A 21,061-nucleotide genomic window follows, 5' to 3' on the forward strand; every position below is an offset into this window, starting at 1 on the left:
ATGCCTTTTTTAAACATGTTTATGAGATCTCAACCCTCTCCTATACCTCTAGCCAATGTAGAAAAGTAAACGCACGAATACGCACATTATAATTCAATTCAAGAGAAGTCCGCGTTCGATGTCAGAAGATGTAACAAAAGAAAATAAATAACAACAGACTACTAGAAGTTTACTGACATGCCAGCTCCAGACCTCATTTAAACATATTGAAGGATTATGTCTTCATCATAAAAAATATCAGGCACAATCTCTCCCGTTATGGGTTTAGTATCATACTATCATCAAATATATGAGAAGAACATAACCCGTGTCGTGCCAACAACTGTTTTTTTTTAAATAAATGTGTTTAGTTCCGATGCAAAGACCCTATAAACATGATAAAGGAATCAATATTAAAGCCAAAATATGCAATCTGTAATGACCTGACAACAGCATCGTAACTATATCCCTTTTTAATAAGTCTGTTTTAAGGTTTTGTAAGCTTTTGAGGTGAAACTGACATTTGTTTGCTTTGTAAAATTTTTTACAATTCGTGATTCTGTCCTTGACCCTGGTCTACCAACTGTGGTAGATTAACACAACTATTTGATGTATCGTTCAATTTATTTTGTCTCAAATCAACATACTAGTTCTCAAAGGTACCAGGATTACAATATAATACATTAGACGCGAGTTTCGTCTACTTAAGATTCATCAGTGACGCTCAGATTAAAATATCTATAAAGTACAAAGTTGAAGAGCATTGAGGACCTAAAATTCTTTAACAGTTGTATCAAATACGGCTAAGGTAATCTTTTCCTGGGATAAAAAAAATCCTATTACATTTTCATTTACTCGTTAATTGATCAATCTTATCAAACTCAAGGTCACGTAAAAAGCCTGTCATTTATTGAGGTGTCCTACGATCGTCACATAACACATCAAAACTTGTTTTTATATATGTTTAGAAGTACGCTTTTAAAACATTTCTGCAGTACTTACACCCATTGAAGAATTACTAACTTTTATTGAAAGAAAATATAAACTTTAATTAGCTTACTAATTTAAAATTGTCATATTCGATAGGTGTACATGATGCATATGCATAATCTCTTTTAAATGACATAAACGCTTCTTTTGATGGCACACCCAATGTATCGTTTTTTTCTGTTGTCTGTTATAAAGGTCAAGAAGGCAAACGACATATCAAATGAATTTGAAATAATTGGGTTATACGTACACTTACAATTTTATTTTCAGCTAAACTTTGATTCACACATTCAACTCATTCTATAAAAATATCAGGAATTAAATGTATTTAGCTGCAGGTATGTTTCTCAATGAGACAACTACTTGAGACCAAGTGACATGGACGTATGCAACTTTAGGTCATCGTTCAACCTTGACCAAAACTAATATCATTTACTAATATTAAAATGGCCGTCACATTTTAAAAACAGAAACAATTCAAACATGAAAACAAATAGGGCGATATATTTCAGAACAATGAACAAAATGTTAATAAGAAGGAGAACAAAACTTGTCAGTCACTAAGCTCTAATCCTTCAATTTTAGGCTGTTTAATACAGAATGTAACACAATTGTGCACTTGCTTAAGGTTTTCATTTTGTTCTTAACCTAGAACAGTTGTTTACCAGCACCGCATAAAAATGAAAATATATATCAAAACGCACAATGCATGCGTAATCCATCACTAGCTAAGGGGTTAAATTAAAATTCACATGAATACGGATTCAATGAGGTCGAAATATTCACCTGCAAAACATAAATTCTAGATTTTATATACAGACTATTTAACATAATACAATACAAACAAACAATGAGAACGATTATGTAATAATTCAACACTAGATACATATTAATAATATGCAAACATTAAGAACTCTAACCACCACCATCAGTAAGCAATATACAAAAACAAAAAACAAATACAAATTATCAATCACAGTCACAAAAGTCATATCATATTACATGGGTGAAAAGATAACAGTATCATAGGGTATAAATGATTCTACCAAAAGGATTTCATTGTCATAAAACGGTATATTATATGCCGTTTCTGCATTCACAGTTTGAAATCAATAGCATCAAATTGTTACAAAACGCAGTTAGGGGATGATGGGGAATTCAAAACATTTCCATAACATATAAATTCAGAATAAGACATATAATAAGAACAAAACCTTATTTAACAGTGTGCACCACATTTTGTATGTTATTTTGAATGAACAGAAAGAATATTACAGTCATTTCTTATAATTTAATTCTAAATTCTATTTTAAACCGTAGAAAACCATGAAAAATGTTGATGACGTTACAGTCACATGACTTAATTATGTCTATGGACTGATAACAAAATAACGTCGGCCAATCAGAAGACACGTTACATCCAAAATTAAATTATTACCAAAATGCACAAGTTGTATGCCCCTTTTAAGTTTTGTGACAATGTTTGTTTAATCTTAACAGCATATTTTTATCCTTGTTAATGTAAAGAAATATTAGGTTGCTCTGTTTCTGGTCATTATTGTAACGCTAAACGTTGATCTCCAAAATATGAATACAGGATATGACAGAGAACTTGATAAAACGAAAATAGATATTGGGAATATAATAGAGTTTCCAGCAATATCTATTATTTGAAGGAGTCACAATAAAACTTCTTAAATATAAGAAAGGTCACCTTTCAACATGATCCCTAAATAAATAAAAAGGCATTTATTTTAAAGAAATAACCTTTACCACTTGTCTCAAAAATTGTAAGTTTTAAAACTTGTATTTTTTTCATAAAAGGTCCATATAAATATCAATATATTCACACAAACTATGGACCTTTGTATTATTGTTATCGGTAACACAAATAGGCACTCATTCGAATAAGTGTTCTATCTCATATTTCTTAACAAACACTTAATTTTACATATCTTATAATAGATATATTACATATATATTAGTTTACTTATTTTTTACAAGCTTCTATCCTGTAGACTAATAAAAATATCAGAAAAATTCATAATTTTATGTTTTTGCTAACACGAGAAACGATTTGATTTTTACTTGAATTAAAATGAAATAAGATAACAAAATAAGTATGATACAAATACTTTAGATAATAATGCCAAAGAGTAAATTGATAACAACCCATTGATAAGTGTTTCTGTACTGTATAGTAAAAAAAATCTAAATGTTTCTTATATAAAAATATATTTATAACACCAATCATAGGCATATAAAATCAAACTTTGTATGCAACCCTTATCATTTAATCAGCTAACCTAACCAACAGTGTACCTCATGATAGTTAGATTTGTTATTCAGTAAGGAAAACCGTATATATGAAACGTCTTATTTTTAAGATTTCATCAGCACATTGGATGTGGACGGTTTGAAAGTTTATAAAATTGAAATTAAAAATAAAAATGTGTAGTTTTCACTACGTACAATAATACATACACATTTAATTTCTCTTTTTAGTTCAAACTCTTGGATCGATTGTAATCTGACATGTAGACAACTTATTTATATGTTAGAGCATGTTAATCTCTCTCGTGATGAGAAAGTACGAGCGTTAACGAGTACTTATCATTCAGAAAGGCATCATCTTTCTATAACAAACTTAAAAAAGTATAAAGTACTCAAAGCTCAAATGGTGTTTTTATTCAAGAATTTGTTCCATTGTCAGTGCAATGTTTACGCATTGATTGCTACGTTATTATGTGTTTTACTTATATATAAGTCTGAGTGAAGTAAAGACGAACTTGTAGTCTTCATCTTTTTATATAACTGTTGGTACTGTTAATGTTATTTGAAAATTGTAATAAATTGTGTTTAGACTTTAGAATTTGTATAAGTTTCTTAATTGTGAGTATGAGTGTAAATTGTTATCAAAGGTTCCAGGATTATAGTTAAGTACGCCAAACACGCGTTTCGTCTATATAAGACTCATCAGTGACGCTCATATCAAAATATTCTTAAATCCAAACAAGTACAAAGTTGAAGAGCTTTGACGAATCAAAATTCCAAAATGTTGTGCCAAGGTAATCTATGCCTGGGATAAGAAAATCCTTATTTTTTCGAAAAATTCAAACTTTTGTAAACAGGAAACTTATAGAAATGACCACATTATTGATATTCATGTCAACACCGATGTGTTGACTACTTGGCCGGTGATACCCTTGGGGACGAAACGTCCACCAGCAGTAGCATCGATCTTTTTGTTTATTTATTGTTAAAAAAATAAATTAAAAAAAAGATTTACAACTGTAGTGCATTCCCAAACCAATTTTATTTCAGCATTTATATCAAATGCTACTTAATTAACTTAAATTTAAGGCATAACAGATACTGTTGGTACAATATTTGGATTTTTGGTAAGCGTATTATCTAAAAATTAAGGTTAAATTTAATCAAGTTGTTAATATAATATTTTTTTGTATTCTCTGTCGGCTTTCAAATTGCTTTGATATTGTTTATTTTTGTTTTCTAATTTTGAAGTTCTAAATATATATTCACCTTATAGTCTATAGGATCACAATTAACTTTCAATTATAATGCTATCAATTTGATAAATGTGTGTCTGGCAGTTGTGACTCATTTCTATAAATTGATTTTTTTAAACTGTAAATAGGCCAAAATAATATTCTTATACCTTAGAGAACATGTTTACATTCATTCTTCATAATAGACAACATTCGAGTTCGATGCATTTTCGTCAAAAAGTCTGGTTTTAGTTAACGTCATTTGTGCGTTTAGGGGCGTCGTCACTTCCATTCCAATGTTGAGCGAGTGGTCGGAAAACTATAATTCTATATTGTACGAATTATTCGGCAAATTGAATTCTCAAAATTGATAATCAGCATTGCTGTCATTAGGAAATTGTCATTAAGTACCTACAGAACAACCATTATTTCTAGTTTATCCTGCACAATGACGATCACTAAGACGCTTGATGAACGTAAATAGTGCAGGGGTACAGGCGACCCCCTCTATCTGGTAAATGACGTCATAAAGGCGCGTCTAATTGACGAGTTTTTTCCGGTGACGGATGAATTCGAAAGTGGTCTATTAATGAACACCAAATTTGACAGTTTGATTCGTCGAAAGCACTTTGCTATATTCTAATTTGCATATTCACATACTAATACTCGATCATCATGTTCTTCAAAGAAAAAGATCATTATCTTTAATTTTCCATGTATAAAAACTGTTAAAAAAAGAACTTTAAAAAAATAAATATTTGAAAATCAATTGATACCGACATCAAGTTTGTAAATAAATCGTAGCTGTATCCAGACTGCTTTGAAACCGATGATATCTAAACCCATAGCTCGGAGAAGAAAGTCCTAGCACATAATTTAAAGTCGACCACATATCCTTCCTATAGTTAGAAAAATCAATGCAAATACTAGCTCTCATAAAAGCTTGTATATACCTATTAGAAACATCACGATTATTTAGAAAATCATAATTTATGATAATAACATTTTTCGAAAAATCTTCTCGATACTTCAACCAGGTATATTTCCACTCACAAGATATCCAAGCTTTTGTGCTTTCACGTTCTAAATGATGAAGGTCACTTAGAAGAACAAGAATACTTTTAGATTTCGATATGGAATCAATTATTTCTTCTTCACGTGGTCTACCAGGCTGGCAATCGCGATATGGTAGAAAAGATTTAAGTCCCCTATCGTTAAGATGCGATAAAAGCTCACACGATATCCAATTACGAAGTCCATCATCGTCTTCATTGCAAGATATATAAATATCATATTGGAAGGAATTTCTAGAAACTGGCCTGCTAACTTTTCTCAAAAAACGTCGCCATAGAATATAAATTTCAATATAGAAATTGTAGCCCGTAAATGCGAATATCACGACCAGGCTAATTAAGATTCCAATACATAAGTTGAACCATTTCAGATGAGAATCTTCTGTACATCCTAGCTCACTTTTTGTAACTTTAGTTATAGATTTGTAACCTGTTTCTGTCTTACAGAATATCAGTGTGTTATTATAGCAAGGCATTGTTGGTGACGGTAACCAACTCTGGAACCACAGATCGTTACATGTACAAACAAGATCTAGTCTTCCTAACTGAACATTGCAAGGCCGTAAGTTTCTTAAGGACCTATCAATACTTGTTATTTGATTCTGTTTCATATTAAACATCGTGGTTCTTTTTAGCTGTGACACAGCAAATTCCGAAATACTATGGAAATTGTTTCCTTCAAGATTTATTTCTTTGATGCGGAAGGTGTAATTCTTTGTTCTTTCAAACTGGTTATCTAGATCAGAAATTAAGTTCTTAGAAAAGTCTAAAGCCAAGTTCTCGTATTCTGGTAAAACTAAAGGAAATCGTTTCGACGATAATTTTGCACGGCAATTGACAACAGTTTGGTTCCGACTTGGTTGATAAAAGCAATGACATTTGTGAGGACATCTTTCAGACATTGAAATGTTGCAGATAAGTAAATCTGGATAGTGACGAAAGTTTTTGATAATTTTATTCTTAAACTGTGGTGGTCCGTTACATTTGAAGTTGACATGACTTGCATGTAGAATGTGAGAACTTAAAGTAGCCTGCGATACAAATGGATAGAATTTGCAATCGCATATCCAGTTGTTATGCTGAAAGTCGAAACTGTAAAATTGCATTTTCCCAAATAATTGTAAATCTTGAAAACCGATTTTTTCAAAATTGAAAAAATGGCTAAAATTGTTATATGTGAAGTCAAGATACCCGCCATGGCCGAAATCTTGTTCTCGTTGAAATGAAAAGTTTGAGGGGTTTGTAATTTCGTTCAGAACATTATGAGAGAAATTTACAACGCAGAAGTATTTCTGTCTCAACCTAACCATGTTTGTGACGTCGATTTCTGACATATTGTTATACGATAGATCAAAATGAAACATACTACCCTCCATATATAGGAAAAATGTCGGCTCCAATTTGGTTATTTGATTGAAAGAAACATCAACTCTTCTGAGATGTTTCATTCCATGGAATACGTCAGCAATCAAAGATTGTATTTTGTTTCCCGCCAAAAGTAATGTATCTAGTATAGACAAGCATGCGATATTTCGAATATCTTTAATTTGATTGAATGACAAGTCGATGTAAACAATTGTACTAAAATTGCAGACCGAAGACGGAATGTCAGTAATGTTTCCGTACGTGTAAATTAAGTTATAGAAATTAACAGCATGGTCTTTTACTTTCAATTCAATATAATGTTTGACAAACAAGACATCAAAATATCCAACCTTAGTACCATTTTGTGTTCCTTCAACTACCCATAAAGATTCAGCCACACATGTACAGCATTCCATACTATCTTCAAATCTCTTTTTGTTGAGAAAATCTTGTGTTTCACATTCTTTCGGACAACGTAAATCCGATCTATTGAATAACACTCCTAGTTGTTCGTCTAAAGTTTTGCTGAAAGAACCATTATAACATAATACCACCATCAAAAGCACAATGCACAATTCTGACATTTTCAAATAGATCAACATGATGAACGTTACCTTAATTTCTAAATTTGATTTGTGTATGCAGTTTTCTGGCAGAAATTCAAATAAATTGTAATTCTTTGTTTAAATCAAACACATTTCTTATTGTTAACACGAGGGAAAATAAACATTGTATAAACACATATAAACGCTTCTTTCATTCAATATGATACGAATTAGTGATTTTTGTTAGGGGCGTATATAGTACACAGTTGTCTGTATTTTCAAAGGTTAAATGACACAGTCAAACAAATTCGATCAACTTAAGAGTTATATTTGACCGATTATTACACAATAAAATCAGGAATAACAAAAATAATTACATTAGTATTCTCATTGAAATGAATTTCACTATATATTTGAGTGTATGTCTGTTATTATAAAAAAACATAAGAAATACGCATATAAGTAATTTGAAAGGTAGTTAAAATATTGTAATTTCAATCATGATTATGTCTACATTATGCTGTAGCAACTATCAATATGATTATGTATTTTGCTTCTGGTTATACGCGTTAATGTGTCTGAGTGTTTTACAATAAAAAGGTGTTACTGCTTTTAATAAAGTATATTGTTCATTGATTATATTATTGTCGAAGTAAATTCGGAAAGTTAACTCACACATAACGTTTTTCGAGTGTAATTATTTCCTCATAGGTAATGACTGATTGATTGGTATTTAATACCACGTTCATCACGATTGTTTGTTTTTTTATTAGACTGTTGGTGCAGAAACTAGGAGTGCCCGTAGATAACAATGGCTCTTCGGTAAGGAAATAAGAGTACAAAACAATTCACTTAGGATGCAGTAGTAAGCATACTAAAACTACTTGGCCACTGAGGTACCATATACAACAAGAACTTTTAGAAATCTTGAAATGTCTTAAAACAAACACAAGTATGGACTTCAGCAGTCATATGATTTCATTGTTATCTATCACTACATTTGATCGAAATCACACTGTTACAACGAGCTTAAAAAAATAAGATGTTCGAATGCTCGAGTGTATTCTATAGTAGCGAAAATTTACGAAATGTGGAATAGTGTTTTTGATCTTGAATTTGATAATAAACTTTCGGCTGTTGTTTGCTCTGTGGTCGGGTGGTTGTCGCTTTGACATATTCACCATTTCCTTTCTCAATTTTATTTCATCAATGAATTTATGCTACTAATATGACCTTAAACAAGGAACACTTAAAATCTTGAATTTAAACAGTCAAAAACTGTCTGTTAAGTATATTGACACGTACAGATAATTTTTAAAGTGTTTCAATTCTAACAATTCTTCAAAACAAAAGTAAGAATAGGAAATGTGTCAAAGAGACTACAACCCAACGAGAACATTCCATACCGGAGGCGGGCTCCAGGCCATATAAATAGTTTTGTTCACTCTTTACAGTAGTTGATACTAATCTAGATAAAGAGGCGAGAATGATACAATAGGAATTCAAACGCATATGTCGAAAATAAACGGAAACCATATGTTGAAAGGAAAAGACAAATAGACCATCAATAGTACACAAAACACAACATAAGAAACTAAGGACTGTGCAACAAGAACCTCATATAAATGTGGATGGTCTCATTTGCTCAAGAAGGGTAAATAAATACTGCTCCACATGTGGCACCCGTCGTGATGTTTATATCATATATCTGGTTAGGAACTGAACACGAATACGGCGTCTACCGTTTTTGACAAAATCTATCTGAAAAGTTGTAATATGTGGCACATTTTAGAGATTCCTTATACTTAAAGCGTTTTCATGACCAAACATAGTAAAATATTTTCGTAATAATGGAATCGCCTGAAGTAGACACTAAAATATGTCAACAATCTTTCATCAGATGTACTTCTAATTTCAGGCCAAAATCAGCCCTAACTGGGCCTTTTTCTTTGTCTTTGAAATAATCTCTTCACCACAGTAAACGGGAATTTTTTTGAGAAAATATCCAAAGACGGAGACCGTTATCGATTCGTATCGTATACGTGTTCTAGCATGCTCAGTCAACCTTTGTTCAATTTTTTGTCCGATTTACCTGGAATATTTTCTATTTTAACGGATTTTACGTATACGAACAATGTAGCTCTTACAGTTACATGTATTCAGGAAATGTCTCAGGGTGTTTAATATATTTATTTTCCAACAGAGATGAATTTCGTTTTTTGTATTATTTTTCTCATTTTCATCTTCAAGTTATTAAAGACATATAATTAAATTCATGAACCGTGTCCAAATCTTGACTGTGGTGGTGCAATTTGTAATTCTAGGAAAAGGGTTATAGATGAAGATATGAACATTTCGACTTTGTATTATAAAACTGTGCAGATGCATCTTTATTTATGCATATACGACGATACGTCCGGTGTATTTTTCCGAGGTCCAGGGCTGTATAAGCAGCCGAGGTCGATAAAAATTCATATCATCTAAGAAAAACAAGTACTAACAAAATGTTAAGAATAATTTTATTATATTTATTGACAGATCCCATAAAAGACAAAAAATAGGTACGTGGATAACGACAAAGTCTGATTGATATATCATATTTCTTAAATGTTTTTGCCAATGACGTTAGGCAATTAAGCCTATCAAACAAACAAAAACATTGTGATTGATGCTAAAAAAACATTTTAAAAATATTGAAAGAGGCATCAACTAATTCAAGTCAATGAACTACAGACCTTCGACGTTTGACAGGTACTTAAATATTGTAGAGCGTTTCATCTTTTCCGCGACCTATTCTTTACCTAACAAAGAACAGTTCTAGTGAGAGAAAAAAAAACCTTCTAAAGCAGTTGAAAATGACTTAGAATATAACATCCGTGCAAAATATCTTATGTGGTATATGACAAATAGTTGTTATAATCATATCAATAACTTTGAGTTCTCTTTGTCAGCCCCTAAAATACAATTAAAATGATAAGTCACATCATCACATTGATAACTGGTATATAAGTAATGCACCGACATCTTCTTCAATGTTCTTGTTAAAATAAGTGAAATCTATATGGATGTGAAGTTAGCAGCCGGTTCGTTATTCGTTATTCGATATTCAATATCCAACCGGCTGCTAGCAGTCGGTTGGATATTCAAATTTATTTGAAAATCATTAAAAAGTTTAATATTTGATAACATAACAAATGAAGTTGTCTTAAACTCTCGTTGTCCTCGAATATAAACCCTTATCAATGCTTAAGTAAGTTGCATATTTGTCTTTATGATATATAGGTTTTTATCAATAAAACGACGCCAAAAATTTCATTTTATCTAATATTTCTTAAAACAAAATCAAAAACCGATCACTCTAGAAACATATAGAACTATAAATAGAAATAAATATGGAGAGCCTCAAAAACATAAATATATAGTGAAAACCTACCTGAGACAGCTTAAATGAGGGTTTCCCCCTGGTCTTTCAAAACCTATAAAATTTAATTAAATCATAGACTGTACAATTAAAGGTTGTATCAAAAGGATTTCCCAGATTAATGTCATCTTCGATATCTACGGAGGGCTTAAATTGTCACTTTTCAGCTAAAAATTGTCAAAATTTCAGGACAAAGGACACAGGGCAATGGTGAGAGCCCCCTGATCACTCAATCTTTCTAATATTATGCAGACATGGAAGACAAGAAGTATACCCAAATTCCTTTTAGTCACGTTTGTATCTACCTATTAACTAAATGTCTGCATTATATTAGAAAAATTGATATTGACACGGATAGTTTGTCACTGACTGATGTTGATGTGGATAGTTGGTCGGTGACCAATGTTGATACGGATGGTTTGTCGCTGACCGATATTGACAAGGATATTTTGTCGCTGACCGATGTTGACGAGGATGATTCGCCGCTGATCGATGTTGACACGGATAGATGATCGGTGACAGATATTGACGCGTCAATCAATGATCAAATGTTTAGCCAATAGTTTGTCTTTTTTTCAAATGATATGTTATTTGTTTGAATTTTACAATTGTTTTAGATACACAAAGTATCGGTCCCTTTACCTTATCCCGGCCTCGTTAACGTTAGTATATAGCATATCAGTGGTAGTGTAAGTACTTGTTAGTGCACAATAAATATAATAATTACCAACAATCAGCTCATGCATATCAATTATATTGTCATTTTTAAAATTTCCTTTGAATTTTTTGAAAACTAAGAATTTTCTCGCCCATGAATAAATTACTTTAGCCGTATTTGGCACAACTTTCTGGAATTTTGTGTGATTTATGCTCATCAACTTACTCGTTTGGCTATATAACTATTTTGGTCTGAGCGTCACTGGTGGGTATTACGTAGGCGAAACGCATATTAAATTATGATCCCAGGATGTACCCTTGGCCAATTTTTTTTTCGCCACCTCTTTCACCAAAACAATATATTGTTCGCCATTTAATTATTTTTTCGCCAAGTAACATTAATATTGTTTTCGTTTGAAATTTTCCTTTTTTTCTTCGTCAAAAGAAGGAGAGGAGACGTCAAAAGTTTGCTTCAAATAAGTGCGTTGCAAAGTTGTTAATAAATCCGTTATGTGACAAGTGAAGGACGCCATTTAACCATATCATTTTGTCAAACAATACAATCAACACCTTTATTAATTACTCCTTTGTTGTCGATAGCTATAAATTGCAATCAGCTGATTATTGATTTTCTGTCAAAATCTTAACGACTTCAAGGTAAATTCTGACCAGGTAAAAATGTAAGTCCGAGAAACCCCTAAAAAAAGTAAATAAACAATATGGATGAAAATAAATCCGATGATCGTTATAATTCCTTCGCCAAATTCTATCACCAATGACGAATTTGAATCGCCATAGTTATAATTTACGACACGAAAAGTGAAAAAGTCGGATTGCTATCCTCAATTATCTGGAATGTCCTATCATTGTCTGAACGCAGTCGTTTAAGTTCGTCACAGATTCCTACGGGTCGGGAAGGGTCCGAATAGTTCGGCGAAGCACCCCGACAGTAAGATGCGTCCCGAAACATTCGGGGACACTCAGCCGATTTAGTCTAGTCGGATTACAATCGTGCCTTTGTCGTGACAGATTCTGTATCGAATCAAAATCTTAAAAATGTTCTGTGTATTCTGGACGGTGTACTGTGGAACGGGAATAATCTGGAGAAATTTGTCATTGCTGTTTTTCTGCCGATTGAGTCCAGATTGCATTCAGATCTTGTCGATTGCGAACCGTTTTTGCCGACACCGTTCCGGAACAGTCCCGTTATTAATACGAAATTAGTCAATAATACCCACGTCAGAGTCCCGACAATTACAGAATACAATACGAGTGACACCAGACAAAGCCATTTGCAATGCGATAGAGCGGATAGTGATAGGATTACGTTCCGACAGTACCTGCTCATCCAGAGTATGCCGACAGTTTTCGAACGGATAACTTCCGTCAGCGTCGGTTCACTGTCTGGTCACTGTCTGATCTCTGTCAGATTACATTCGGTAGAATCGGGACGCAGTCGAAACCGACTCGGTCGAATTTTACCTGGCGAAAGATACAAATTGGATTAGAAGCGGTTTGAGAACGGGATTATCGGGATAAATTCGCTTGGAAACGATTAAATGTCGACGCTTTCTGAACAATATCTGACTGTTGTCGTGATTAAATTATTTGTTTTACAAATTTTAATTAGAGTTTGAATTTCCATCCACGATTCACAGGATCGCGATCAGACTTTTGATAAATTTTAATCGGGAATGGTCCTGTTAAGGACGGCAGTAAAAATCGTGAATGTGTGAACCCAGCTTAAGAGTTAAAGAGAAAGTACAGCATTTGTCGTCTTTTGTTTGTGTTGTTTTCTGAATTAAACATTTTGTTCCATTTTTGAATCCTATTTTTTTTTCATAATATCTATTTAGTTTTTCGTTTCGTTATTTTAGTTTTTATTTTATTTTGTTGTCAGTCTTTCTTCGACTAATGAGATAAGTGTTTTTTCACCTTTTAAGTTAAAACTGTGTCAAAAAATAGAAAATAACAAAGATCGAGTCAAATTATATATTTTACAATATTAATTTCAATGGTTATTGATGATGAAATACGCTGGTTTGTTCTTATTGTGTCTCATTGTCACAGTTTATTCATTTCCCCATAAACATATCATGGCAACTGTTAATTATTTTTACAATCAACTTGTTTTGTTTTGTTACATATCTTAACACTTGTTGATGTGCACGCACGAAATGTTAGTTGAAAAATATATTTTAACATGTCTAAAGGCAAGTGTTATATCAGTTTGGTTCTCAAGTTTGAAGTGAAAACACGAAATTGAATATTATCTTATCAATTTTGAATTATTTAAATAATGAGTCGTTTTAAAAGAATCTGTTAACAAAACTTGTAGCCTAAAATATCGCACACAGAAAACGGAGTAGGCAATTTTATAGGACAAGTTTAAATAATTTGAGCCCTGCGTGTGGTTTTTGGTTTTGAGAAAGAGATTAATTCCCCACTTTTCACTTTAAAAATTGTCAATGAAAATAGGCCAATCCAACCTATAACATATAGATATGATTATACAACAATCCGAACTTGTATATATCTTTTCAATCAACTGTTATAAGAAATGTAATTAATAATATTTTTTCCAACATCGTCCCCACACTATTATCATCCTGAATAATTCAACCTATATAATGTCATTATGTACACTTAAGGTGGTATGGGAGTCTAAAATAAAAATGATAGAATTTGTTCATACTTTGCCAAAACGTTGTATCTATTGATACATGTTGAAAAATATAATAAAAATGATAGGTCACTGCGCATTTTCTCAAGCTACAGGACGGGACAAAATGGCACATTTTGTATGGATTATACAGAAAAAAACACCATTTTGTGATTAGAAACTAAACAAAATGATAGAATTGTTAAATACTTCAGGAAAAGATAGCTTTCAAACACTGCTTTGAGAATATCAAAAGAAAAGATAGGATCATCTTAAGTTTTTTCCGGCTAAAATACAAAATAGGAGAATTCCATACAGAATCCTTCAGAAAATGCACTTTTTTAGAGTTACCTCCCCTTAAAATGCCAATTTAAAAAAAAAAAAAAAAAAAAACAACCAAAAATAATTAACATTTGCAAAAATATCAATATTTAGAAGTTATATTCTTATAAATTGGTACTTTTAAATGAAAATGTACATTAAACATCTGCATTCCTGCATCAAATTTTGCTAACTTGATGGAAAATCTGGACCTTTGATTCTCTGTTTTTTACAATCCAAGATGGAGGAAGACACCCATACCACCTTAAGACGGGATTTGGTGATAAATAAAAATTGTCAAAGATCGAGATATCTTTTATCATAATAGTGATAGTTTTTACGTTAAGGATTATCTCTTCGAAATACTATAAAAATAAAAAAATAAAAATTACCGAAATTATAAGATCAAGTCACGCTGTCACTGTCAAACTAATATGGCGTATCGATAAAATCGCGTAGGTAAAGTCTCCTTCTAACGACCGTGATGTTGAGTATTATTACTCTGATTGGTGTAACGATTTCCAGTCCCGTGAGTATACTAGTTCCAGGTTTTTCGCATGCGATTTTTTAATATGCCGTACAACAACTTTTTGTAAATCTATAGTTAAATTTCTTACATTTTTCGATCAACGTGAAATTATAAATTGTACTGTATGAATTTCAATAAAGATGAAACAAATGATTCTTTGATCCAATATATTCTAGATGTACTTATTCTGAATTATACACATGAGTTATAAAATTATATGATTAACAATTGATCAGTGTCGACACCAGATGCGGTTTTTGGTATGGAGCGCTCTAACCGAAACCAAATTGTTTTTTTAGAAAAATCACCACGTTAACAAATGTCAGTAAGTGAAATGAATTACATCCCTTTTAATTCATATTTCAACGTTATTGAATTCGATACAGGGAAATGACATGATAGGATGTTAGATATTACATTTCAATCTATATAATATATTTATAAGAGGCAATAGAAAACAACCAATTAGCAAACCTAATAAGTACCGGATCATATGAAATTTTGACTTTAACTTATAAATATAGAAACGTCGAGTTCATAGTAAGATTAATATAGAAACTTGTCAAATATCGAGTTCATACTTATAAGCACCTAAAACAACAAGGAACAATGAGGTTCTTGTGCATATACTTTATGATTTTCAGTCGTTTCTTTTTTGTGGATTTACTTTCTAGGACCGACATATACAAAACTTTATTCAACCGAACAGATCTTCATTGTTCGTATTCTTGTAGTAGGAATGAGTATCATATTGTCAGTTGTTGTATGTGTAGTATGTACAAATCGCAAAAAGAACTGTATTCATTGACAGTTTCGTACAATGACATTTTGGAATATCCTGAAATAGAAATACCAAATGTTTTGAATGTTCATTACCAGATAAAACACTTATTTAGGTATATAACGAGACTCCCAGTCAACATGTGTAATTTTACTAGAATCGTTCAAATGGATTTTTCGTACAATCAGATAAAAAGAATTGACAACATTTCTTGCATCAAAAGCTTAGACACTCTGAAAATGCGTAAAAACAAAATAGAATATTTGAGGAGCGATACTTTTAGCGGAATGAAATATTTACGCAATATTGACCTTTCATACAACCGTTTGAGGTACATCGAACCAGGATTATTATTAAACATGGCTGCAAGTCTTCTTAATTTTGATGTGTCTAATAATCTATTGACCACAGTAGATATCACCAATATTTTGTGGGAAAATCAACCAGCGTTTTGCGAAACCGATTTTTCCTTCAATAAGATAACAAGTATAAGCAATCAACTAGATTGGACATGCAAAAGGAATACACAATTTGGATATGGAGGATACGTTAATTTATCTAACAATAATTTGTCACATTTTGTAAAATTTTATAAAATAGGATTTAGAAATATATTTTTTTTAGGAAAACTGCTATCCTATGGATTTGATTTACGAGAAAACAATTGGATATGTGACTGCCAGATGTATTTCTTAGCATCAAAATCGTCTATTCTTTTAGATAAGATGCATAGATCCTATTTCGAAGTGACTTGTCATTCTCCTCCAGAATTGAAAAATGTGCTTCTAATTGACATAATTAAACATCAATCCCTCGATCGCTTAATTTGTAATTTAACAATTGCTGACAGATGTCCTCCAAAGTGTCGCTGTTTTTACCAGCCTAGTAGATCCAGAACTGTAGTGGATTGTTCCAGAACGGGACGAAGTGGATTGCCATCTGCGTTGCCATTGCGAACTGATCTTGAGATAGATTTCTCAAGTAATAGATTATCAAGTATGATCAACAATAATCATGAAACAAAAATTACTGGTAATGAAAGCATACTATACTATTATAGCAAATACATTAGAAAACTGGATTTATCGAACAATAGCATTGAAATAATACCGGACGATCTTATGGTTGAATTAAGAAACGTAAGTTTTATTAATTTGTCAAAAAACAAAATGACGAAAATCTCACGTAATTTGCAAATGTTTAACCCTTGTCAGATTTATATAGGAGAAATCGTTATTCACTGTAAATGCAAAGACATATGGCTTCAAAATTGGCTGCCATCATTTCAAAGGAAATGCTACAATAATACGAGAGTATATTGCAAGTATCATCATAAAAAAGTTCACATATTGAAAATGACTAGACTCGAACTTGGATGTAGACTTTACAATGACGTTATCTTATGTTTGATCATTTCATTTGCCGTGGCAGTGTTTATTGTAACTGTATCATCGCTTTCTATATATACGATTCGTTTTGAACTTTTCATCATCACACGAAAATTTCTGAAGTACTGCAAAGGGATAGTAGTTCCATCAGACGCATATACATATGATATCTACATATCTTGCAATGAAAATGACGTTTATTTACGGCATTGGCTGACGTCATCATTTGTTCCTTTTCTTCAAGAAAAAAACTTCAGTGTGTTTTTACCTTATCGAGATTGTCAAATAGGGCGACTGCGTGAGGAAGAAACCATTGATATAATGTCAACAAGTCTTAATTTCGTAATTTTGCTGTCCGAGAATTGTGAAAGTTCAATGGAAATGTGGATTAAGAAAGAATGGAAATATGCATGGTACAATTATAGATATGATATCAATCGAGAAATTATCGTAATAAATTATGACATGATGGACTATCAAGATGTGACACATAAATTTTTGAGAGCATTTTTAAAAATGAATAGTTTTATAAATTTTTCAAAAAAGGATAAACTCATAAAGGCAGAGGTGTACTCGAGACTACAACATTATCATGATTCAGTATTCGGAAAAAAGTTATGCAACGGACCACGTACAAGGCGTAATAATGATCTAGACACTGACATTGAGATGAAAAAATCGTAAAATCAAACATGGCATTAAATCGAATATTCTTATAATTCTGCAGTTATAACCTTAGCATACAATCATGTCTACAGCAATAAAGTATAACAAAATACTTATAAGTACTAGCAATTTATTAATCAATCATAAAATAGACACCAACATAGATCTCAGCATTATCACACATGTGTTCGATATCTAATTAAAACAGTTATTAAAAAAATAAAGGAACAATCTACTTAGAGGGAAATTAGGATATTTTGTCAGGAGGAATCACATGACCCACAAACAAGTCTTTATAATAATACGAATATCGTACTTGTATAATTTGTGACGATCGTATTATTGTCTATATATGAGAAAATTTCAGCAGTCTCTTAAAATTTGTTTCACTCATTCTTTTTCAAGTTATTTGTCATTTTGTGATATGTGTGCATTACAGGGGGCGTTTATCGAAAACAAAAAATCTGTCAAGCTAACCAGGAAGACTTCGTGTACTATTTTTAAATTTCTAATGCTTTTCAAATATTATAATTGCTTAAAGTATGACACTTCATACCATCTTGAACGTTAACACTTTAAATAAAATCTTATATTGAAATTGTTCAAGTAGTTGCAAACTAGAAGCGACGATCATGTAGAGCTCAAATTTAGTTTAAACATATTTTATTTGCTGAATTAAAGCAAAATGGATTAGACACAAGTATATCATACTTATGAAGTCTTCTCCATAATACAATATAAAATTACAATAATAGTATAATATAATGGACATGCATATAAAGCAAACAGTTAATAAAATTTAATACTAGTAAAAACAGAGAAGAGAGAGAAAAAAAACAGAAAAAGAAAGGTTTGAAAAGTCATATGATTCTGTGACGGTGACATGTATACTGATGATGACGATGACGTACTGTGCCAGTAACAATAACGCTCTATCAAGGCATTATAAATCTGTTTGACCTTTTTATGAAATTTTGAACATGTTTGAAAATTTGGATATTTTGCTCATTCGAAAGTTCCAAGTGTCCGCAAATTAATAGTTTTATATCTAAAACAAAGTTTTCGGATAGCCAGTTAAGATTATTAAATAAGTTTTATTCTATATGATGTGTATTTTTGACAAACAAAGAAGTAATGGTAGACATCCTTAGTATTTGACCCACAATGACCAGAAGGATCATTTATAATATTAGCTCTAAATAGGTCATTGTTGATGAATGAAGCGGAATATCTCAATTGCGTCAAGGATAGAGCTCAAATACAGAGTATATAAAATGTAATTAACTAATCGACAAACCCAGATTTAATGTATTATTAGAATTTTCAAATTTAAGTTTTATTGAAGTAACTTGACTAAACATTTAAAAGAAGGTGATACCTTTTTAACAATTTATATCATAATTTGACGCTGTACTGTGTCTCATAAATATTTCACAATTTTCGTAAAAGATTTGAACTAGATTTATAAGGAAAGGCACAGGGGTCAAAATTCTTACTATGTAACTTGTCGATTCGTAACTTGTCAATTTTTATATTATAACTGTGTGATTGTCAATTTGTATTTTGATGTTTTGTAACATGTCGATTCGTTAATTGACAATTTGTATATTGATGTTCTAAAACTTGTCGATCGTTAAATGTAGATCTGTAAATTGTCAATTTATATATTGATGTTTTGTAACTTGTCGAGATTCTCTTTAAATGTCGATTTGTAGATTACCAATAATAATTTTTCTAAAATCACACAGTTACAGGTTACAGTACCGTTAATGTTATTATTACAAATTGACAATTCACGTATTACGAATTTTCAAATTACAAAGATGCGTTTTACAAATTGACATATTACAAAGATACAAGTTACAAATTGACAGGTTACGAAGTAACAATTTTGACCTATTGGCTTTCTATAGATTTAAGTATCTACGAGTATTCGGATATATGTGCTGTTAATCTATTCTTTCTGTGTCCGTTGTTTTTTCGTAATTTTTTTTAAACCATGCTTGATATTTAGCCAATGTTAAACTATTTTAGCAGGTTTTTTTCTGCCCCAGATACGGAAGACGGATAAATGCTGACACAAATATTTTTCCACGCCACATTCTTACTATGCTTGTTCAATGTCATAAAACAAGTAGTTACTCTAATTGGTTAATGTTTGTTTTTCGTAAATAAAATTATAATACATTTTCCAGATAGTTTTCTCGTTCGAATGGTTTATATTTTTTTTGTCAGTGTGGCTATATTTTATCTAGTTACTCATTGTTGAAGGTCGTACAGCAATCTATACAGGCTTTCTTTCTCATCAATATAATTCTATTATATTGCCGTCTCATATGCCAACACATCATATCGGTTTATTTATATATTCATATTGTATCGAACATGTATCAAATAAGTTAATTAAAGTCGAATGAATGTCATTGTTTGGAAAATTGTAACATTGTTCAACGAAGCAAAGAGTATCGTATGACATAGTACGTCCTTCAGTACATGTTTTTTTGTTTTTGTTTTGTAATCAAGTAACGTTCACACCTGACAATTACCTATTTGACTTACTATGACGTTGCATAACCTCTATAATGAGTTGGCATCAGTGTAGTATAGATAACTTTAAATGAGAAATCAATGAAAGAATCAATTTTCTTAACCACCTACTAAATTGATGTTGTGTTAGAGTAAGAGGAGAGTCGATTTTCTATTGCGTGACACCAAATAAGTTGATATAACTTGTTATCATATCTTATAGGAGCAACACGACGGGTGTCATATATGAAGCTGGATCTGATAACCCTCATGGGCAGCATCCGTGACAACCACCGGGAGAGACTTTTTATTTATACAAGAATGCTTTAACAAACATGTTAAGATTTATTTTATTCCAACATTCTTTCGGCAGGAAAACAGCGGTAATTCGTCAGTAACAAATCGATTTTATTTCAGAAATGTTAAAATATCTTCTTCAATTTTATTATCAAATTCGAGAAGTTAATGACCTTTCTTAAAGTAAAAAACCCTCGAAAGAACTTCTTGACAAAGTTATCGCATTTTACGAAATCGTAATTGATGACAATAAGGTTCCGAATAAAGTCACATTTATAATAATTCCAAGCATATCTCCATTCTCTCTTATTCCACTCTTGAGTTCCATTTGTAATGTCACTAAGAAGTATTA

The 21,061-nt window shown here is 31.5% G+C and overlaps 2 protein-coding genes across 2 annotated transcripts; one reads left to right on the forward strand and one right to left on the reverse strand.

The window, feature by feature from the left end:
- Nucleotides 1-3,475: 3,475 nt before the first annotated feature.
- Nucleotides 3,476-7,551, reverse strand: LOC139528215 (toll-like receptor 8). Its single transcript, XM_071324098.1, has one exon. It carries the CDS (start codon nucleotides 7,516-7,518, stop codon nucleotides 5,260-5,262), a length of 2,259 nt encoding a protein of 752 aa, XP_071180199.1. The 5' UTR covers nucleotides 7,519-7,551; the 3' UTR covers nucleotides 3,476-5,259.
- Nucleotides 7,552-15,585: 8,034 nt separating this feature from the next.
- Nucleotides 15,586-18,002, forward strand: LOC139528216 (protein toll-like). Its single transcript, XM_071324099.1, has one exon. It carries the CDS (start codon nucleotides 15,661-15,663, stop codon nucleotides 17,902-17,904), a length of 2,244 nt encoding a protein of 747 aa, XP_071180200.1. The 5' UTR covers nucleotides 15,586-15,660; the 3' UTR covers nucleotides 17,905-18,002.
- Nucleotides 18,003-21,061: the final 3,059 nt, after the last annotated feature.

The sequence above is a fragment of the Mytilus edulis genome, chromosome 6, assembly GCF_963676685.1.
Source record: "Mytilus edulis chromosome 6, xbMytEdul2.2, whole genome shotgun sequence".
Taxonomy (NCBI): Eukaryota; Metazoa; Mollusca; class Bivalvia; order Mytilida; family Mytilidae; genus Mytilus; species Mytilus edulis.

What these genes read in the sequence shown, in the direction of transcription:
- LOC139528215 (XM_071324098.1), bottom strand. Translation starts at nt 7,518, where the DNA reads ATGTTGATCTATTTGAAAATGTCAGAATTGTGCATTGTGCTTTTGATG.
- LOC139528216 (XM_071324099.1), top strand. Translation starts at nt 15,661, where the DNA reads ATGAGGTTCTTGTGCATATACTTTATGATTTTCAGTCGTTTCTTTTTT.